Here is a 23,281-nt window from a genome sequence, read left to right on the forward strand (position 1 = left end):
TGCATCTTTTTTGTATGAGCTAAGATTTGTTAGTTTAATTCTTCTATGAACATGATTTTAACTTTTGGAGCACATATATTTATTCTTCATTACTTTTCAAGTGATTAGATGGATTGTTTAGACAAGTAGTTGATAATAGCTTCTCAGCTTGCTTTTAGTGTTAAAGACCATATGGTTATCCTTGTCAATCTTGCATTAATGGTAGCCTTGTGAACTAGGTCACCCTTATCTAGAATGAATAAATTAATTTTCTATTGGGATTTCAGTTTGCATTGAAATGAGGTTTCCTTATATTGGGGTATGATGTTGCTTTCTATTTGCTACATCAAAATGATTAACTGATTTTTAGCACTTTACTAAAAATAAGCTGACTGGATGATCAGTGTTCTTTTCTTACAGAAGTATCACTATAATTGTTCCAATTTTTGTGTTTTGCTTGTGCAGCTGCACAATAGGGATTGGCTTGCCATTGTACTCTACTTTCAAGGCAATAGAGAATAAGAACCAGAATGAACGAGAAAAATGGCTTTTGTATTGGGCAGGTTGGTAAATAGTTGCTATCCCAGGTTTGGGAAATTATGTTCCTTACATCTGTTTGTTTGTTAATCCTTTTTGCAATTGTTTTTCCCAAATTAAATTCAGAAGGTGTTGATATCTCATTCCTAGCTTTACCTCATTATTGTAACAGAAATGGTTGATTCGCGTTGTTAAGTGATGTGCTTAGTTTTCTGTGGCTTGAATGTGAAGACTGGAACATATTAGTTTTGTCATTTGCCTTGTCCTGTGTACGATATAAAGTGGAGCTTTTTTAACAAGATTTTCCCTTTTCCCCACTATAACTCATCACCTCAGTTCTTATTTGATTGCTCAAAGAATAAAAATGTATGAGGATATTTTGTCTTATTGACTAGTCTACTTATCTAAAGATAAACGTAAGTGTAACAAATTGATCATGATTAGTCTTGTCATTTCAAAGAGCAATCTATATGCTATGGTGCCTATTTAAAGGGAGCTTATTTAGAAACCTCCCAACTCATTGGGTAATGACTAGGTTATTAGCATGATTTTAGTTTGTGCACAGTGATATGATGTTTGTCATGGTTCATCTTTCTTTTGATTAAAGAAGATTGGGAATGAATATCTGCTCACAGTTGGATGGAGAATGCAAGCTCGAACCATCCCCTGCACAATCTTTTTTATCTCCTTCCTATGTATGGATAAAGGTAAGACCTCAGGTAGCAAGGTAGCAATGGTAAGTGAAGGCTATTCTTGAGACTCAAAAGAGATATTTGTAGGTTCTTTCTCACTGCTAAGTTGAATATTGAAACTGTGACAGTCTTCTTTGCCCCACATAGTGGCCTTTGATAGATGTGATAGTCACACCATCAAATCCTTTGCCCTTAATACAAATTTGACTTCTTTTATCATAAAAATGTAACATTGGTAGGGGAGAAATATAGGTATATAACCTAAAGTCCTTAACCATTTTGCCCTAAGAACGTCGCCTCCATCTAAGAACAGTAAAAGAAAATCAATGGAAAACTCCTGGTTTGCTAAGGATACCTTGATGTTGACCTTTTTGTATGGTAGTAATTGATTTCCTAACAACCAACTCAACTTTAAAAAAATCGGAGGCTTATCGTCTGGTTGATTGAATTTCTTCACCATGGTTGATTGAATTTCTTCACCATGGTCGAGTCCAAAAATTTAGTTCTTCTAGAATAAATAAGCATTCTCACTGATTTGTGCTTAACCGACCTACTAGTGGGATAAGTCTTGATTGTTATTATCGTCACTAATTTGTGCTTAATAAATCCTACCTTCTTGAACAATTTTTTTTCATCATTAAGATTGTCCACGTCTATCAATTGGTTGATCATGATTTCATCAACTATCTCTTTTACTTAAAGTGATGCCTTTGATGACACTTGATTCTTGGTTTTTATTGCTAACATTTTTTTTGGTACACTCTTCAATATTTTGTAATTTGAAATCTTTCTAATTGAGCCGAATTTTACTGTGTGACTAGGATTTCTCAGTTTTCCTAGCCCAGAGCCTCTTTGTTTGTTACCAATCTATTATATTTTTCTTAATTTCGGTATATCCTTGGCTTAATTTAGTGACACATCCTAAATTCTAAAAAAAAAAAAAGTAGTCCGGTGCACGAAGCTCCCGCCATGTGGGGTCTTGGGGAAGGATCCATTGTACGCAGTCTTACCCTGCTTTTTGCGTCCTGGGGAAGGATCCATTATACGCAGTCTTACCCTGCTTTTTGCAAGAGGTTGTTTGCAGGATTTGAACCCGTGATCTTTTGGTTACATGACAATAATTTTACCGTTGTGCAACGGTAAAGACTCCCTTCACTTCCTAAATCCTGTATTTTAAAAATTGCAATGTATGGATCTTTTAGCCTTGTTGAAGTTGTCTCTGACCAGGTTTTTATTGGTATGCTCCTCTGTCTTAAAAATAGTATTTTCCTTGTCTATTGTCGTAATATAGCAAGTTTCTTAAAAATTTTATTTATGACAATTATTCATTGTGGTTAATATTCATGATATTCCCAAAAATGCTGTTATCAGTTAGTCTCTTGAACTTTATTTTGGCATCTTGTTTGATACATGATGCAAAGTTGAGAAACCTTAACCTCATGCATTGCTCATCTTTCCTTCTCTATTTTTTGTTAATTGGAGGTATTTCTGCAAAAACAAAAAAGAGAAAATACTACAGCTGGATTTGTACTGGATAACACCCACATGCACTAACCCTCTAGGCAAAAGGAATGTCAGCCTTCAGTGTGCTATTATCATGTCCCGCCTTTCATCTTAGACTCATATTTTGTTGATCATGCAGCCTTAGACTGCTTGTCTAAGGAGGGATCAGACTGAAAACAACTGGTGCATAGAGATATGCAATGTTATGCATTAGATACACTCAGGGTATGTATGCAGATCCTTAGACCTAAACTTGGAAAGGATATGATTGTTTTTCAGATTCCATATCAGTTATTTGCTTGCCAAGGGTATAATAAGCTTATATGGTTTTTTTTTGTTTCAACAACACATGTATTGTATGGCAGAACTGTGGTGTGATTGTTTTATCTGACATATGAGTTTTTCAAAGTTGTTGCATTTCAGCAAAAGATTGATGCATACATAATATGAATGCTCATAGGCAACTTCTGTTATACTCGGAGTATGTATGTAGATTTTTAGATCTAAATTTGGGAATCGTATCATGATTGTGATGACTTGTAAATTATTGGCCTCCCAAGGTTATAATTAGCTTACTTTGTTGTTTTTTACTTTTCCAACAAATGTTTGCATGGCTGAATCCATGCTGTGATTCTTTTATCTATGATCTGAATTTTCCACAGTAGTGGCTTTGTAGCCAATGATTGATGCAAGCATAACAGGAATTCTCATTTAAGAAACTTTTTTCATTCTCTCATATTTGACTCTGTGAAATTATATTGAGTCTGTGAATCATTTAGCATAATCCCTTAGAAAAGGCCCAATTTATAAATTATTGGTCTAACATTAATTGTTAACTTTAACATCTTTGTCTGCTACTAATATTTTCAGCCTTTTTAAGTTCAAAGAAATGTTTGCCACCAATTGTAAGTGGATTATTCAATTTCGTTATTCTTTTCATTTCTCAGGTGTCCATTCTACTACCAAATTAAGTTTGCCTGCCTTGTTTGGCTCCAGTTTCCATCGGGTCATGTAAGCAATCTAAACAAAATATTTATATCCTAATATGAATTTTTAATGAAATGAACTTATTTAGCAACAGTTACCTTATGAATAATCTTCCACAAACAATGTGCTCTGGAACATCGACATAATAAACTTCCATAAACAGTTTGTGTAAATGGCTACAAAACTATAGTATATAATTGGTCATTTAATTCAATTTGATCATTGATTGGTTTAAATGTCTTTTAAAAATAATCTAGTGCTTCCTTTTTTATATATGAATCTGAAAGTTCCTGTTCAACTCTTCAGTTGAGCTCTTTTTCATTTTACTAGTTCCATCTAATTTATATCCCCTATGGAACTGGAACTTCACTGATGTTACTTGGAGGGTCAGAAATGCATATACGTCTTCTCTAATCATCTTAACATATTATCCTTTTCTTGAAGACCCATTACTTACACGAAGTTCAAAACTCTGACATTTCAGATAAAGAGGAACAATTTGCCTATAAATTACTTGATCATCTTTGTTTTGTATTTCTTATCTCTATTTTCTGGAGCTATAGAGATGAGTTGGACTGTGAAATTTTGGAAAAAGTTAGAGAGGAGGGAAAGGTATGCCGCAAATATCTATGAGAATCTATTTGGTTTCATGTTGTGAGATCAACTATAGGTCTTATTTAATTAATAAAATAACTAATGGAAACACAAATAGATAGAAATATTTGAGTTTAATTAAATTTGATTTTAATTTACTTTGAAAAATCTTTTATTATCCCTTGACAACTATTGCAGTAGGTTTTGGAGAATAAGATGATATATAGTAATGGAAGACTGCATGATAATGTTGTTACTAGTGTTAGAACTTTAGGGTGTTTGGTAACTAATTTTTCAATAGTTGTAGCTAGGTTTGCATAGTCAGATCTAGGTCTCTGTCCTCTTACATCGGTGCTAGATGAATAAAATCTCTTTGGCGTGTGTTTTTTTAGAAGATATTTTGTTAATGGATGAGTGTATTAAATAGATTAAATTTGAGGCTTGAGTTGCTGAGAAAAATCTTTGAAACAGAAAATTTTATAAAAGTTTTGTATCACCTTTTATATTTTATGGATCAAAGTACGGAGTAATTCGGTACAAAAAAGTAATGTTGCATATTTGAAAATTCTAAGATGGTTGTGTAGTTACTAGAAAGGATAAAACAAAAAAAAAAAAAAAATACTAATATCCAAGTGTAATTAGATACAACTCCCGTAGATGAAAAAAATGATGGAAATTAATTTGAGATGGATTGAATATGTTCAATAGTAACTGATCCTGACCGGAAGTTGAATCGGATGAAGGCGGGTTTTGTTGTGTGGAAAATTGACAGAGAGTCGTTGAAGTGTTGAATCTACCTGGTACCCCCCTGCCTCGGTTCGCACGGGCGGTTGACGGCTAGAAATGATCAAAACGACGGCGCTGTTACCCTGCATAAGGGACAAGGTATCCCTTTTTATACTGCAACGAAAGTTTCTGGGTCTGACGGGTGTCAGGGAATGCCGGCTGTCAGGCTTTGTCTGGTGATGATTGACACGTGGCTTTTCTTGATAGGCTGGCGGCAAAACCGAAGGTGTGTTGAGCCCCGATTGTTGGCATATTCCCTGACACCTTGATTATTCTCTCTGACAAGTAGTTACGATTCTTTGGCTAATTTGTCCTGTAGTGTCTGACCGACGAGCCTGCGTTCCGAGATCTAGGCTTGCCCTGCCTTTGTCCTCTACTATCTCTGGCCTGCACATCTCGATCGGTACTCTGGGTCTATATCCAGACCTACTCTTTGGCTTGGATGTCCTGACCTGCGCAATGGATCTGTAAGAAGACCTCTGATCCTTGGTACAAACGTTCTGACATGCACGCTGCGTCTGTCCCCCGACCCACATCTGTCTACTGTTATCCAAGACCTGAACGTCCCGACCTGCACGATGGGTCTGTCTGCCGACGCACATCTATCTGCTGTTATCCAAGGCATGAACGTCCCGACCTGCACGCTGGCTCGATCCGCCGACTCACATCTGTCCGCTGTTATCCAAGGTATGAACGTCCCGACCTGCACGCTGGGTCTATCGGCCGACCCACCTCTGTCTGCTGTTATCCAAGGCATGAACGTCCCGACCTGCACACTGGGTCTGTCCGCCGACCCACATCTGTCTGCTGTTATCCAAGACATGAACGTCCCGACCTGCACGCTGGGTCTATCCGCCGACTCACATCTATCCTCTGTTATCAAAGGCATGAACGTCCTGACCTGCACGCTGGGTCTGTCCGCCAACCCACCTCTGTCTGCTGTTATCCAAGGCATGAACGTCCCGACCTGCACGCTGGGTCTGTCTGCCGACCCCCATCTGTCTACTGTTATCCAAGGCATGAACGTCCCGACCTGCACGCTGGGTCTGTCTGCCGACCCACATCTATCTGCTGTTATCCAAGGCATGAACGTCCCGACCTGCACGCTGGGTCTATCCGCCGACCCACATCTGTCCGCTGTTATCCAAGGCATGAACGTCCCGACCTGCACGCTGGGTCTGTCCGCCGACCCACCTCTGTCTGCTGTTATCCAAGGTATGAACGTCGGGACCTGCACGCTGGGTCTGTCTCAGACCTATTGGCTTGTAGTCTCTGTCCTTAGCTATATCTGGCTCGCGGGGCCGTTTATTACTCACTGTCAGAGCTGGTCTTATGATCTCCTCCTTTGACCGCCCTGTCCATTGAGACTTTGACTTTGGGCACGTCAGCTGGACTTTTGACCTTCCTGCTGTCTTCATCAGCTTGACTGCTAACCCGCCACGAAGGCTTGACTTTTGACCTTCCTGTCCTCCACATCAGCTTGACTGCTGACCTGCCACGGAGGCTTGACTTTTGACCTTCTTGTCCTCCACATCAGCTTGACTGCTGACCTGCCACGGAGGCTTGACTTTTGACCTTCTTGTCCTCCAGGTCAGCTTGACTTCTGACCCTTTTGGGGCCTTGACTCCTCCTGACAGCATCCTATCGACCCCACAAAACACGCACCGTATCACAAGCCTCCCCCTCAAGTCTAGTCGAAGGAGGCTCTAGTCCGACTGACTAGACCCTAGTCTTATCCACCCCGGACCTGGGTCTTGCATTCTTTGCTGGCCCGTATTCCCTCTTATTGGAGCTACACACTTGGCTTTGGATACCATGATGTCTTTATAGCACACCTGTGTCTGTCTCATATCATATGAACTAGTGACCAACGTCAATGAGTCAGTCGAAGGTAGGCTTAGCTTGCGGCTTGGTGTGTAAGTGAATATAAGACGCACTATTCGAGAAAATCCTTGCCTGACCGATGAGGTAGTTGGTCATGAGAGCCCTGTTCACTTATAACTCGCACTGAGGCGAGAGTCTGGGTCAGCCGACCTGGAAGGTCGTTGGGCGTGAGAGCCGTGCTCACTTATAACTTGCACTGGGGCAAGAGCCTGGGACAGCCGACCTGGAAGGTCGTTGGGCGTGAGAGTCATGCTCACTTATAACTTGCACTGGGGCAAGAGTCTGGACAGCCGACCTGGAAGGTCGTTGGGCGTGAGAGCCGTGCTCACTTATAACTTGCACCGGGGCAAGAGTCTGGGACAGCCGACCTGGAAGGTCGTTGGGCATGAGAGCCATTCTCACTTATAACTTGCACTGGGGTAAGAGTCTGGGATAGCCGACCTGGATGGTCGTTGGGCGTGAGAGTCATGCTCACTTATAACTTGCACTAGGGCAAGAGTCTGGGACAGCCGACCTGGAAGGTCGTTGGGCGTGAGAGCCGTGCTCACTTATAACTTGCACTGGGGCAAGAGTCTGGGACAGCCGACCTGGAAGGTCGTTGGACGTGAGAGCCATGCTCACTTATAACTTGCACTGGGGCAAGAGTCTGGGACATCCGACCGAGCAGCTCGATCGTTGGGCGTGAGAGCCGTGCTCAGTTATCACTTGCACTGGGGCAAGAGTCTGGGACAGCCGATCAAGCAGCTCGGTCGTTGGGCGTGAGAGCCGTGCTCACTTATAACTTGCACTGGGGCAAGAGTCTGGGACAGCCGACCGAGCAGCTTGGTCGTTGGGCGTGAGAGCAGAGCTCACTTATAACTCTCACTGGGGTGAGAGTCTGGGACAGCCGACCTGGAAGGTACATCCCGGCCAAGATATATATATTGCAAACTTGGAGAATAAACTCCTGGCCAAGATGAATGTTGCCGACCAGGGGCTCGATCTCTTGATCAGGATATATGCTGCCGACCTGGGGGTCTATCTCCCGACCAGGATATTGTCTGAAGAGCTTCGACTACGTCTGTCATCAAAAAATATACCATTAGTGGTGTTGTGAGGATAACCATATTAAAATCTTACTCAGCCATGGCTTTGCTGCATTTAAATTTCTTTCCCGCTACTTTTCTTCGACGGTTCCTGAGAAAATCGCGTAGTAAGAATTTCTGTACTCCCGCCTCATATCATGGGTTCCTTATCACGTCCATCATTAATACGACTCCTAGGGGATCGACACCTGTCCCATGCCTTTATTGCTTATGCATGATGACGCCGCCCACTCCACTCCTTTTGGTACACGCTTTCCCACAGGGACATGTCCCTCAGCGATCGAACGACTTTAGGCGCTTCACCCAAAAAGATACTCGACATCTCTTTTCGATATTCCCTAGGAGAACTCCCTTTATAAACCCTAAAGGCAGTCCGCAACCATTACTTTGCGCATTTTGACAGCTCTCCTCTTTCTGTTGCTTCGACTTCTTCGGTGTTTACACTCTTCCCTTTCTAGGCTCCTCCATCTAGTGCTTTTCTCCTCCTCGACTAATCTCTTCCGCAACCTTATTTATCCTGATAATGGCTGACGGTAAGACCACTCTTTGGTATTCCTGCTGTATTTCGGATATAGACGATCACGACCTATCCATGATTCGCTCAGACCTGCAACTTAGTGACGCTTATGAACTCCGAGTTCCTACGCCACATGAGCATCCTGCTAACCCTCCAGAAGGTTTCGTGACCATTTTTAGAGACCAGATTTTAGGAGGCCTTCGTTTTCCCATCCATCCATTCATTTCTTCCCTGAGTGAATACTTTGGCATTTGCATCTCTCAATTTGCTCCTAACTTTTTTAGGGCAGTTTGTGGCACCATTATTCTTTGTCGCGTATACCAACTTCCCTTGACTGCTCATCTCTTTCACCACTTCTATTCCTTCAAACGCTCGGAGCCAGGAGTGTTTATGGTACAGGCTAGGCTTGGCTACAAGTTTTTTTCGGACATGCCTTCTTCGAACAAGGGGTGGAAATCCCGTTTCTTCTTTGTCAGACTTCCTGGGCCGCTGGTCGGGCCAACACAGTGGCGCCCTGACATCCCTTCTGACCTCCCTATACATCAACACCAGCCTTCTTGTATCACTGCTTCAGAAACACTTCAAGGCGTGCTCGTTAACTTTTCTATATCATTGTTGGAAGGCTTTCTATATTTGTTTGGGTTCAGCCTTGTTCAGAAGGACATCGGTGCTTCGTTTGGTAAGACCCCGTTTTCCTCTCAGCTACTATTCGCTAATTGAGGTATCTTTCTTTCTTATCACAGAGGCTGCCATGTTCCGAGCATACGCCTCCGATGTTAAGCGTCGGTCTGCCTCCTATTTGAAAATTTTAAGTGAGGAGCTTAAACAAGGTGTGGCAGCTTCCTCCCGCTCTGGCCCTTCTGCTTCCCAGTCTGCTCCTTCCGCTCCACCACCTATCCCGCCAGCGATGGCCCACGGGGAAGTTTCTTCTGCCATTCCCATGGCTGTGGCTCCAGCGGAAGACCTGGCCGCTGTAGGACAGGTTGATTTGCCCCATGAAGAGTAGGTCGAGGAGGCCACTGAAGAACAGGCCGGGAGGGCCACGAAGAGCAGGTCGAGGAAAGGCGAGCTGCATCTCCCCGGCTAGCCAAACGCCTAAAACTTCAGCGCAAGAGGAAGAAAGTGACTCCAGCTATTCAAGCGTCACCCCCGCCTCTTCCCTCCAGCCGTCGCTCTTCTGCTGCCCTTCGCTCTTTGGAGATCAAGACGTCTACTCCCAGCCGGGAGATTAATATGGGGCCTGAGGTTCCCGTCGCTTCGCCCCACCTATCAGTCCGGGCCCCCGATCGGGTTATAACTCCCGAGCAGGCTTCTTTTCCCGCTCAGGCTTCTTCTCCCGGTCAGCCACCTTTACCTTTAGTGGATCAGCCCGGGAGCTCTGCAACTCAATCTGCCTCCCTTCCTTTAGCTGTTCCCTTGTCTACTCCTAGATCCCGGAGGAAAAGTCATAAGGAGTATTTTTTTACTGACTATTGGCGCCTGCCTTGCTCCACATGATCAGATGCCGCCGCCGTCATAGAAACTACAGAAGGGGCTCCTCCCCTTGTTGCCCAGGTTGAATTAGAGGGAGACTTAGCGGCCTCCTGGCGCTCAGGTCATCGAAAGTTTTGGAAGAATCCCTCGCTGACGGGGCTAGATCAAGCGGCTTGCCAAATGATTTCTGTAAGTCTTCTTATCTTTATGTTCCTCCGCTGGAATCTTTTATAATTGTTCTTCCTATATCTAACGCAGGCCTGCTCTGCCAATCTGAGTGCCATTCAGTACGCCTGCAGCTTACAGAGAGAAAATGAAGTGTTGAAGGCTCGTCTTGAGGAAATAGAGCTGCCCCTAACTCCCCGCGATCCTCTCAACCCGACTCTCGGAGACCTAGCGCATTATCTTCGCTTGATTGGGGAGTCTGCCGAATCTGCCCGCAATATTTCTCATGCGGCCTTTGACAAGATAAGGGCCTTGGAAGCAGCTCTTCAGACAAGCGAGTCGAAATTGGCTTCTGAAGTGGAGAAACGTCAGGCACTAGCCGCTGAGCTTGATAAAAAGGATGCCCAATTAGCTAGCCTACAAGAAACCCGGGAGAATCTTCAGAAGACCATAGCAGAAGTCCAGGGTTAATTGGCTTCCAGCGCCGACCGAGAAAAAACCCTTCAAAGCCAGTGGGAGGCCAGTCAAGTAACTCTTAAATCCATGCAGGCCAACCTTCTGAGGGCTCAGGAGGACGCTTCCCAAAATTAACAAGCTCTGGCCCATGCTGACAAGGAGAAGACCGAGACCAAGCTGACAGACTATCAGGCAGGGGAGGTAGATCGTCTGAGAGCCTACAAGCGAGCCTACGTTACCTCCCCTTTCTTCATGAAGAAAATGGGAGACCTGATGAGTTTCATGATATGCTGCGGTGCGGATGGAGGAGCTCGCCAAATGTTTGAACAAAATTTGCTTCGGGCTGCCCCCTCGGAAGATTTCCTAGATATAGGTCGCATCATGAACAAGATTCCTGATGGGTCATTCCCTTCTTTTAAAGATGATGACGACCTCTTCCTTCTTCTCGAGCCTCCGGCCGATTCTTCATCCTGCCCTACTGAACACCCTGCGGCCTTGTTGAAGATAATCCTCCCCTGCTGACGATAAGCCCTAAGCTGGCTATATGTATTGCACTTTTGTGCACTTTTTGATGTACTGATCAACTCCTTTTCAACTTATTCATTGATTTTTCTTTATTTTAACTTGTTTATCTTCCTCGTGATACTTGACTGCGGGCTCTCAATTTTCTCCTACCATATTAATTGTCTGAGTGTGTTACTCGATGGTTGTTAGCTCTGTATATTGCTCGTCTGAAACGTCCCAAGGCCTTGTGTGTAATCTGGCTACCTATTCTAGTTATCCCATCTACCCCCGATCGGGGATTCTTCTATTTCCCCGACTTGCTTTCTTCGTCCTCTACTGATCCCCTGCCTTGGTCTTGCTCCTTGATCCGTCCTTTGCCTTGTATTTCAGGTCTTGATAACTGAAGACCGGGAACTTAAAATTTAGGCACAGACCGGGGCCTCTTGTGGTCCAACTCTGTATAAACGAAGACCGGGGTATTTAAGAGCTAAATCTAGACCAGGAAAGCGTGGGCACTCTTCTAAGACAAATGTTCGTATCCTTTCCTGAGATTCGCCTCTTCGTACTCCGCGCCGGTACTTTTCCCAATATGCCCTTGGGCGTTATTTCCGAGAAAGATCCTGCGGCTCTCGTTGTTTCCACCCATTATTTTGCTTCGACGAATGATAATATGACGAAATTGCCCCTTTGCTCGGCGACTATAAATATTCTTCTCGCTTTCGACTTTACGCGCTTCATATCCCTATCTTCTGCCCCTTTGCTTGAATTCCTTCTTACTTCTGATCCTCCTGCTTTTGCATCGATAACTTTTCGCCTGATTTGTCTTCTTTCTATTTCTTTTTCTCATGGCCTCACCTTCCTTTCTTTCTTCTTTGGAGGCAATGTGCTATCCTGGATCATCCACCTTTGATGAATTGGACCGAGATGATCTATGATACACCTACGGAGTTGAAGATGACGTGCAGGTGATTATCCCCACTGGAATATATCAATTCTTCAACCCCCCCTGCTGGCTCTAGCACCTTCTTTAAAGAACAATTCGTGGCGGGCCTTCGTCTTCCTATCCACCCTTTCTTTTCTGACATATGCCGCTATTTTCGAATTCCCCTGGGGCAACTGACCCCCAACTCTATTAGGATCCTCTGCGGCTTTGTAGTGCTATGCGATGTATGCGAATTATCCTGGTCCCCCCACTTATTTCACTGCTTCTTCACCCTTCAGCGTCAGGAAGAGGGCACATTCCGTTTTCAGCATCGTCTACGAACTACCTTTTTCTCATCCCTGCCGCCCTCTGACCCGAGCTGGAGGAACAAATTTTTATTCATTGTCTTTCCCCATGAGGTGGAGTGGCCCTTGCGATGGCAACAGTCACTTCCTCCCCCTCCCGAACTAGGAGAATTTCATCTTGACTCTTCTTACACAGAAGCCTCGTCTTGCTTGTCCGGCTGGCAGCTGAACTTGACGCGTTTATTATCGACAGAGGAATTGTTGTCCTATTTTCGCCTAAAGTTATCTGACCCTTGATACGCCTCGCTCACTAGGTAAGCCTCTCTTTCCTTCCTGATATCACTTTGTGGCCATTTTATCTTTTCTACGGCAACTAATTTCACACTCTATCCTGTGCAACTGAAGTTTTAACCTACGCTTCAGAGGTTCATCCCCTTCCTCTGAGCGATATGGAACTAATGAGGCGTGGCCGAATTATCTTACAGAGGAGAGCACTCCCCCACTCGTCTTCGACTTCAATCGGTGGGGCGGCCCCAGCCCATCCTCCACCCTGACCTGCTCGACGAGGGTCTGCTAGTGTCCGACCTGCTCCCTTGGCTCGTCTTTCTCGCCCACGTACTGCGCGTCCATCTCGGCCGGTCGCCCCTGTTCGCCCCCGGGCTGCTTGTCCACCTCGACTGGCCACCCCTGCTCGCCCCCGGGCTCCACGTACAGCTCGGCCTACTACCTCAACACCCCTCCAACAGGTTAATCCTCCCAGAGCCACTTATATCCCCGGTCTAGGCCTCGGTGGAAGACGTATGAGCCTTGGTGGAGGCTCAGGCAATGTTTCCTTCGCCAGCCCCGCTTTCAGAGAGGCTTCTCAAGCAGCTCGCCGGGCTCGCTCCACGAACGACCGCCTGAGCCAGGATGCTCCTTCTCCCTCTAGACGTCGGGCTCGGTCACCTTCTGATGATTATGATTCGAAAGACCAGCCGCTATCTCAGAGACGTCGAAGCCGATCCCCTCGTCCGGTGTCCGACTCAGGTCCGTCATCTATCCCTTCTCCTCCTCCAACTGCATCTACCTCTCCTTCGCCTCCCATCGTGACTCCGCCTCTCATCCCGAGCCATGTACCTCCACCTCCCACTGCAACTCTGCCTCTCATCTCGAGCCCTGTTAATGACCCCCCTACTCCATCCAATATTCAGGTCGAGCCTCCATTAGCTCAACCTTCCACCCAGCAACCTCAAGGCGGAGAGGCTGGCCCCTCAAAATACCCTTCAGTTACCCCACCAGCAGCACCTCCTCAGGGGTCTTCTTCAGCTCCTTTTAGCGCAACTACTGAGCCCTCAGCTCCTGTGGGCTCCACCGCAGGTCCCTTAGAACCACCCCCGCTCACTCATCATTGTTGCCTTACGACTGTCCCTTTTGAGGAAAGGTTATGGTCTCAAACAGATGCTCCCACCAGCTCCCTCAAGATAAGAGGTCGTCTAGCCACTTTATGGGAAGAAAGCATACAACATATGGACTCCTTGCCTCCCCTGGCTCAGATGGACAAATTCGCAGAATTGTATATTAAGGTAACCTTTGAAGATTTTCCAACTATTATTTTTCCCGCTCTTATCAGATATCTCCTATATGTCCCAGGCTTGTGCGGAGTCTCTGGCAGTGAACAATTCCTTCCATGCTACCCATCATCAGAATAAAGTGCTGCGGGATCGTGTCGCTGAATTGGAACTGCAATTGAATGATCCTGCCCAAGTTAGCCATGCTTTGCGGACCGAGATAAAAGATTTGACCAGAAAGAAGAATAGTCTGGAAGTATCCCTAAAGCAGGCCAAGCAGGAACTTAAAGATTTCCAAGAAAAGCAAAGCCAAGTTGATATTATGCACCAGCAGAGCATAGATCAGCAAGCTTTAGAACATCAACGGGCTATGGAACAATTGACTCAGAAGTTGTGTGCTACCGAGACTCTGTCGCAAAATCAAGACCAGAAGTTAAAATCGCAGGAGGCCCTTTTAAAATCTCAGGAGACCCAGTTGACCTCCCAAGCCACAGAACTAGCCACTGCTCGGAATGAACTAGCTCAGGCTCAGGCCACCACAGAAGGCGTATCCACAGCTCTGGCTATTTACAAAGAGGGAGAGAATGATCGCTGCTTACAGAACCGTGCTTTGTATCTGCGTTCTCCGGAATTCTGTGCCCAGGTGGGACATCGTTTCTCCATGTCTGTTATCTATGGGGCGGGTGGGGCTTTGCGTCAACTTTATGAGCAAGACTACTTAAAGTCCCTTTCACCTCCTGAATTTTTAGACCATGACCGGATCCTTAAAGAGATCCCGGATGAAATATTTGCTTCTTTTGAATGATATTTTTTGGCTTCTTGTACATAATAACTTGAGAATTTCTTGTAAAGTACTTTGCTATTTCCTCATTTGCACTTTAAGGCTTGCTTTTACTAAAATTGCTTATCTTTTGTCATAAAAAGTATTAGGACATATAATTTCTGCTTTCACATCTTCTTCTACTTTCCCTGATCTACTTTTCCCTGATCTGCTATCCTAGTTTGTTGGATAAGGGACAAACCGGCTTATCATCCAGCTTACACTTCCCGACCTGCTTCTTCAAACTCGATAAGGTCGCAGGTAATTAGCACTCCATGGTCGATCTAGCCTCCTTCCCCGTTCATCTTGTAAATAATAAGCTCCGGATGCTAACTTTTTAACGACTTTGTAAGGCCCATCCCATTGAGGTTCTAGCTTAGTCACGCCCTCCACTGGCTTGATTTGCTTCCAGACCAGATCTCCTTCTCCAAAGAACCGAGGAATCACTCTTCTGTTATAGTTTTGTCTCATTCTTTGTCGATAGGCCTCCAGCCGAGCCACCGTTCGGTCCTGGGTCTCGCTAATAAGATCTAGCTCAGCCAACCTTCGTTCTGTGTTTTCTTCATTATATAATGTCCTTCTGACTGATGACACTCCAATTTCTATGGGTACTACTGCTTCATTGCCATAAACCAAGTGGAATGGTGTCAGACCTGTGCTTTCCCGAGGTGTTGTACGATAGGCCCACATAATGCTTGGCAGCTCTTCCACCCAATTGCCTCCAACATGATCTAGCTTAACCTTTAGACCTCGTACTATTTCTCTGTTGATTACCTCAGTCTGAGCATTGCTTTGCGGATAGGCTACTGAAGTGAAGGCTTGCGTTATGTCAAATCCCTTACACCAGGCCTGGATTCTTTGTCCTTGAAATTGCCTTCCATTGTCAGACACCATCCACGTATATCTTCCAGGTTTCTTCAGAGTTGGTCTGATGAACTTCTGTTAAGAAATCTGCCAAGGCTTGCGCCTTAATGGCGGTGCGCGACTGATACTGTATGTCATATTCTCCCAACTCCGTTGCCCATTTAATAAGCCGACCTGCAACTTCTACATTGGTTAGCGCTCTTCCCATGGTGCTATTAGTTAGGATTGTGATAGGATGCGATAAGAAATACGGTCTCAGCTGCCGAGCCATAAGGACCAATTCATAAACCAACTTCTCAAGGGCCGTGTATCGGGCCTCGGCTCCTTTCAGTAAATGACTGAAGAAATACACTGGCTATTGTACATTGTCATGTTCTTTAACGAGCACGGCCCCTACAACCTCAGGGGTGACCGACAAGTAAACCCATAAGGATTCTCCTATAACTGGCTTAAAGAGAGAGGGAAGAGTCTCTAGATACTTCTTCAGTTCTTCGAAAGCTTTAGTGCATTCTTCATCCCATTGGAATTTGGAGGCCTTTCTTAACACCTTAAAGAAAGGAGCAGCTCGGTCTGCAGATCGGGAAATAAATCTCGACAGGGCTGTTATTCTGCCGACCAACTTCTGGGTTTCTTTCAAATTTTGAGGAGGTTGCATATCCTTTAATATTTGAACTTTTTCAGGATTGGCTTCTATTCCTCGCTCAGTCACCAGGTAACCCAAGAATTTTCCTCCTTTAGCTCCGAATAAGCATTTCAAGGGATTCAGCTTCAGCCCATATTGCCGAAGAGTCCTGTATGTTTCTTCTACATCTTTGATCAAGTTCACGGGCAGCGGGGATTTAATGAGTATATCATGTACATAGACCTCTACATTTCGCCCGATCTGCTCCCGGAAGATTTTGTCCATCATTCTTTGGTATGTGGCTCCGGTGTTCCTAAGACCAAAGGGCATGACAGTATAACAGAAAGTACCGTCAGCCGTAATAAAGCTAACCTTTTCTTGATCCTCCCTTGCTAGAGGTATCTGATGATACCCTTGGTAGGCGTCCAGCATACATATACTCTCGCAGCCAGCCGTGGAGTCCACCATTTGATCAATCCGGGGCAGAGGGTAACAATCTTTAGGGTTGGCCCGATTGAGGTCCCGGAAATCTATGCAAACTCTCCATTTATTGTTGGGTTTTTTTACCAAGACTACATTGGAGAGCCATGAAGGAAACTGAACCTCCCGAACATGTCCTGCTTTCTTGAGCTGATCCAACTCGACTCTTATTATTTTATTCTGGTCAGCTGAAAAATTCCTCTTCTTTTGCTTTACCGGTCGGGAATCTGGTAATAAATGCAGCTTGTGCTCAGCTACTTCTGGCTTGACCCCGGGCAGCTCTTCAGTAGACCAGGTAAAGACATCCTAGTTGCGGATCAAGCATTGAATTAACTCTTTTTTGAGGAGAGAGGGAAGGTCGCTTGCCACCCGGGTTAGACTTTTAGGTCACTCGGCGTGTAGTTGTACTTCTTCCCAAGGGATGGGTTCATCAGCTATAGGCAGAGGCTCCTCCTGTACAGCATGAACACCTCCATCTTGTATCCTCTGATTTTTCTGAGCCTCTACTCGGACCATGTTGATATAACACCAGCGAGAAACCCTCTGTTCTCCTTTCACTTCTCCAACCTACTCGCCCACAGGGAATTTGATTTTTTGATGGAAGATCGAGACAGCAGCCCTAAATTCGTGCAGGGCGGGCCTTCCTAGAATGACATTGTAAGAAGAAGGGGAGTCCACTACTATGAAAGTGCTTCTCCTGGTACGCACCAACGCCTCAGTGCCTAAAGATATGGCCAGCTTAATCTGACCCATAGGCTTCACTTCGTTGTCTGTAAATCCATATAGAGATGTGGCCACCGGTTGGAGTTCAGCAGCATCAATTTGCATTTCTTCGAATGCTGTCCTGAATAGAATGTTGACCAAGCTCCTGGTATCAACGAACACCCGAGCCACTCGGCTATTGGCAATGATGGCCTTGATGATGAGTGCATCGTCATGAGGCAACTCCAGGCCCTCCAGGTCTGCTGGCCTGAAGCTAATAACAGGGCCGGTGGCTTGCTCTTGACTGCATCTGACGGCGTGAACCTCCAAGCGACGAACATGAGACTTGCGTGCTCTCCCTGAATCTCCGTCAGTTGGTCCTCCAGAGATCATGCCTATCTCTATGACAACAGCATTACCTCTGTTCTTAGTCTCCCGTGATCCTTCTGGCTCTTTTCCTCGGCTAGGCTGATGAGTACTGGGTCCTGCGAGGTTGGGGCGAGATTGCCCGGCCTGTCCAGTCGCCCCTCTTTGCTCCTCCATCATCTTGATCAATTGAGGAGCTAGTTCGGGCGGAGGCAAACCCATCTCGGCAGCCCACTTGGAGTCTCGAGCGAACTGAAAATAATGATTAGTATCATGTGTGCGTGATCGATGATAAGTACAGTACCGATTATTCCATGGTCCTGATCGGGGAACATGCACGGCGACAACTCGAGGTGCAGGTTTGACTTCCGGCCCGGGATGAAATGCAGGTCTGGCCTCCCGGGCTCGCGGCAGAGGCTGAGGGGGTGGTTGAGGCACCCTTCTTTCTTTCTTGTTGGCGGAGGGAGGTGGTCTTTCAGCCTTCCTCCGAGCTGCTTGTGCTTCTTCCACCTTGATGTAGGAAGCAGCTTTTTCCACCATCTCATCAAAATTCTGAGCTGGATTTTTGATGAGATCTTTGAAGAATTCTCTCTCTCCCAATCCATGAGAGAAGGCGTTCATCAGAATCTCTGAAGTGGCAGTGGGGACATCTTGAGCCACCTGATTAAAGCGGTTGATATAACTCCTTAAAGGCTCAGTCAGCCCTTGCTTCAGAGCGAAGAGACAATGATCTGTCTTCTGATACTCCTTGCTGCTAGCAAATCGACGCAGAAAGGCAGTCTTGAAGTCCAAAAAGTAGGTGATGGATCCTTGAGGTAACCCATCAAACCACTTTAAAGCTGAGCCAGCTAAAGTGTTCAGGAAAACTCTGCATTTGACAGCATCGCTGTATTGGTGCAGCAGGGCTGCATTTTTAAATTTTCGCAAGTGCTCTTCTGGGTCCTTGCTCCCGTCATATTCTCCGATCGACGGGGCTCGGTAACCCTTAGGCAGTCTCTCATTTAAAATTCTGGCCGAGAAAGGTATTTTCTCGTCCGGATCTTCGGGAAACACCTCAGGTACGATAAGGACCTTTCCCTTCTTCGAGTCTCGTGGCAAGGAACTTTCAGCCATGGAGGCTTGAGGCTGTTCCTTCTTGAGGCTTTGCCCTTGAGGCTCTGGCTGATAATATCCCACGTCAGGCTCATGATAAGGAATTTGAGGAAATACCTCAGGTTGCTTTCTTTTAGAGCCCCGATCTGAAACAGGGAGGGGCTCCTTGGAAGCTTCAGCAGGAGCTTGTCGTGGTCGTGAAACGGTTGCCTGCTTCTCAGAGGCTGCTCACCTCTTAGCCTCCTTGAAGAGCTCGTACTCTCCGACAGTCATAGTGACATTTATACGGCCAGACTCCTCCATCGTCACGCTCCGGAACAGGCTGTTGTGTTCCCACATACAGCGCCAAATTTGATCCCGTCCGGAAGCTGAGTCGGATGAAGACGGGCCTTGTTGTGCGGAAAATTGACCGAGAGTCGTTGAAGTGTTGAATCTACCTGGTACCCCCTGCCTCGGTTCGCACGGGCGGCTGACGGCTAGAAATGATCAAAACGACGACGTTGTTACCTTGCATAAGGGACAAGGTATCCCTTTTTATACTGCAACGAAAGTTTCTGGGTCTGACGGGTGTCAGGGAATGTCGGCTGTCAGGCTTTGTCTGGTGATGATTAACACGTGGCTTTTCTTGATAGGCTGGCAGTAAAACCGAAGGTGTGTTGAGTCCCGATTGTTGGCATATTCTCTGACACCTTGATTATTCTCTCTGACAAGTAGTTACGATTCTTTGGCTAATTTGTCCTGTAGTGTCTGACCGACAAGCCTGCGTTCCGAGATCTAGGCTTGCCCTGCCTTTGTCCTCTACTATCTCTGGCCCGCACATCTCGATCGGTACTCTGGGTATATATCCAGACCTACTCTTTGGCTTGGATGTCCTGACCTGCGCACTGGATCTGTAAGAAGACCTCTGATCCTTGGTACAAACGTTCCGACATGCACGCTGCGTCTGTCCGTTGACCCACATCTGTCTACTGTTATCCAAGGCCTGAACGTCCCGACCTGCACGCTGGGTCTGTCTGCCGACCCACATCTATCTGCTGTTATCCAAGGCATGAACGTCCCGACCTGCACGCTGGGTCTATCCGCCGACTCACATTTGTCCGCTGTTATCCAAGGCATGAACGTCCCGATCTGCATGCTGGGTCTATCGGCCGACCCGACTCACCTCTGTCTGTTGTTATCCAAGGCATGAACGTCCCGACCTGCACGCTGGGTCTGTCCACCGACCCACATCTGTCTGTTGTTATCCAAGGCATGAACGTCCCAACCTGCATGCTGGGTCTATCCGCCGACTCACATCTGTCCGCTGTTATCTAAGGCATGAACGTCCCGACATGCACGCTGGGTCTGTCCGCCGACCCACCTCTGTCTGCTGTTATCCAAGGCATGAACGTCCCGACCTGCACGCTGGGTCTGTCCGCCGACCCCCATCTGTCTGCTGTTATCCAAGGCATGAACGTCCCGAACTGCACGCTGGGTCTGTCTGCCGACCCACATCTATCTGCTGTTATCCAAGGCATGAACGTCCCGACCTACACGCTGGGTGTATCCGTCGACCCACATCTGTCCGCTGTTATCCAAGGCATGAACGTCCCGACCTGCACGCTGGGTCTGTCCGCTGACCCACCTCTGTTTGCTGTTATTCAAGGCATGAACGTCCCGACCTGCACGCTCGGTCTGTCTCAGACCTATTGGCTTGTAGTCTCCGTCCTTAGCTATATCTGGCCCGCGGGCCCGTTTATTACTCACTGTCAGGGCTGGTCTTATGATCTCCTCCTTTGACCGCCCTGTCCGCTGAGACTTTGACTTTGGGCACGTCAGTTGGACTTTTGACCTTCCTGCTGTCTTCATCAGCTTGACTGCTGACCGGCCACGAAAGCTTGACTTTTGACCTTCCTGTCCTCCACATCAGCTTGACTGCTGACCTGCCACGGAGGCTTGACTTTTGACCTTCTTGTCCTCCACATCAACTTGACTGCTGACCTGCCACGGAGGATTGACTTTTGACCTTCTTGTCCTCCAGGTCAGCCTGACTTCTGACCCTCTTGGGGCTTTGACTCCTACTCACAGCATCCTATCGACCCCACAAAACATGCACCGTATCAGTAACCAATGGATTCTATAACTTGAAGAGTTAAACCTATTATCTTGGATGGTGTAAGGGATGAAGGGGAGTTAAAGAAAATATTAATCAATTTAATAAAAATGACTCAATTGATTTATATTGGTAGTGATCTTTCCTGGCATTGAGCCCTCAATGGAGGGATAAGCCAAATGATGGGACAAACATGGATTAATTATAGTTAAGAATCTGCAAGGTGCCCATGAATTTGTCTTCTATGTTATTATAACCTCGTCTCTTTTCTTGTGTAGTTATCCATCAAAAAATTTCATGGCTCAGTAGGACAATTAAGCTTTATGCATCACTGATACATTACTCTGAGAAATCTGATTTTTTTTAGTTAACTTAATTTGTTCCTGTGTGCTCTTCATGTAATGCACAGAGGATACAAACTGTATGGTTCACTTCACTTTTCTTCTATTTTTTATTCGAAGTATAACTGAAGTGATTTAGTTTCCATTTTTCAGGGTTCAAAATATTTGTATGCAAGATACCTTCGACCATTCTTACAGAAACGTCAAGAGACACTTGATCACCTACTGAATTCCTTGTCCCATGAAATTGTACGTCATTTCGTTGCAACCCATCTTGGTTGGTAAAGTTTCAGTTCTCTCTAACTGCAAAGGCTGCAGGTTATTGGAAGCCAGTTTTTTATTTTATAAATTTTGATGAATGTGCGCACAGTAGAATAAAAACCTTCTTATGTAAAGCTTTGATATCTTAACGGCTTTGGTTACTTTATATGCTATATTTATATCAATCTCTTGGGTGATGTATACCTTCTATTGATTTATCTGCTGCCATTTATTTTTGTGAATTAAAAAGTCTATCCTTTTGTTTTATTTTTCATTAAACAGTCTACATGTGATGATGATAACCATGATCTGCTTTTTTTGTTCATTGTCTAATAAACTTTCCAAAAATGACATTCTTAGTACATATTGCTCATGAAAATACTTTGTAAATGCTTGTCATATGATATTAGACTCTTATCTATTTGTAACTTTTAGGAGAAGTTCATTAGCAACCATCAACAAGAAATTCAATTCACAAAGGCTATGGCTGTGAGATGCGCAATCACAGGTAGTTGTGCTGTCTCAGTTGTACTGTTTTTTTTTTTGCAAACAGAAGTAACGCCAAAAAAAAAAGATTGATTTGTATTTCATTACTTTCTTGACAGATAAGTATATCGAGTGACTAGCTATTTGGGAGATTCTGTGGAATTCCATGTTCCAAGTATTATAGCTAATACTAATTTGACAAACAAATAATAACCTTAAATGGTGTTCATGTCTCTCTATCACATGTATTAGATGTCAAACAACTGCAACTTGATCTTATTTGGGTTTCGATTGCTTTCCTGGCAGCGAAGGGTGTTGAATGATTTACTATTTTGGGTCTCTTCCAAGGATCTTATTTGTTCCAAGTATTGTAGCTAATTATAGTTCAACTAACAATTTAACCCTACATAGCATGTATGGCTTTCTACCATCATGCATCAGATGTCAAACAACTGCAAGTTGACAATTGCATTTTATCTTCCGAGGGGCATCTTAGTTGATTTACATTGCATATGTGATTTACCTAAACCCTAAACTGTAACCTGAGCAGGGAATTATCTTATGTGGATTTTGTAACCAATGCCATAGTATTGTATTTGTTAGAACTTTCATTTGACATGGTGTGTTCACAAGCGCACCTTTTCAACTACTGCTTTTCATTTGCTCTATGATCTAATTGTTATGGAGCACTATTGACTGGAGGTTTACTATGTGAATATGTTTCAGCAAACAAGGTTTTGAACGATATCATCAGTCCAGCGCACATCCACGAACCAGGCACTGCTGAGTCTCGAAATGCACAAACGGGTCTGCAAAGTCAAGATTTAGTCCCCAACTCCGATTCTGAATTGGAGGCCGAAAACTGAAACCTACTACTGGGTGAATTTCCATTTAGATTAGTGTTTAGTTAGAATAATTTTTTTAATGCTTTATTGATGTGTCTCCTGTTCATATTTTTCACTTTGGTAGTTGTGAATTTTGGTGGCTTTGCAACAAGTTTATGGTTTGAATGATCTGACTACTGAAGCATATACATCTCTGTGTCTTTGTGACAGATTTAGATCTATAAACAGGATGGACAGAACTCTTTTGTTCAAGACTTGTTTTCAAGAAAGGTGGATTAAGGTGGTTGAAAAGTATAACCTAGGTTAACTTCAAGCATAAACAGTGGTGGATAGTGTCAAGGTTGAGTTATTGTTGCTATAAAACTCTAGCTTAG

The 23,281-nt window shown here is 45.0% G+C and overlaps 1 protein-coding gene across 1 annotated transcript; it reads left to right on the top strand.

Annotated features, from left to right (window-relative positions):
- The first annotated feature begins 277 nt into the window (after nucleotides 1–277).
- LOC122055131 (HVA22-like protein k) lies at nucleotides 278–22,929 on the top strand. The gene is made up of 8 exons (XM_042616516.1): nucleotides 278–282; nucleotides 445–542; nucleotides 2,395–2,441; nucleotides 2,890–2,894; nucleotides 3,659–3,722; nucleotides 21,469–21,564; nucleotides 22,012–22,084; nucleotides 22,789–22,929. Exons 1-8 carry the CDS (start codon nucleotides 278–280, stop codon nucleotides 22,926–22,928), a joined length of 528 nt encoding a protein of 175 aa, XP_042472450.1. The 3' UTR covers nucleotide 22,929.
- The last annotated feature ends 352 nt before the right edge of the window (nucleotides 22,930–23,281 follow it).

This window comes from Zingiber officinale, chromosome 3B (assembly GCF_018446385.1).
Source record: "Zingiber officinale cultivar Zhangliang chromosome 3B, Zo_v1.1, whole genome shotgun sequence".
Classification (NCBI taxonomy): Eukaryota; Viridiplantae; Streptophyta; class Magnoliopsida; order Zingiberales; family Zingiberaceae; genus Zingiber; species Zingiber officinale.

Excerpts from the sequence above, each read along its gene's own strand:
- LOC122055131 (XM_042616516.1), top strand. Across the intron at positions 3,723-21,468 it reads TCCAGTTTCCATCGGGTCAT|GGTTCAAAATATTTGTATGC; the intron begins GTAAGCAATCTA and ends TCCATTTTTCAG. Across the intron at positions 22,085-22,788 it reads TGTGAGATGCGCAATCACAG|CAAACAAGGTTTTGAACGAT; the intron begins GTAGTTGTGCTG and ends AATATGTTTCAG.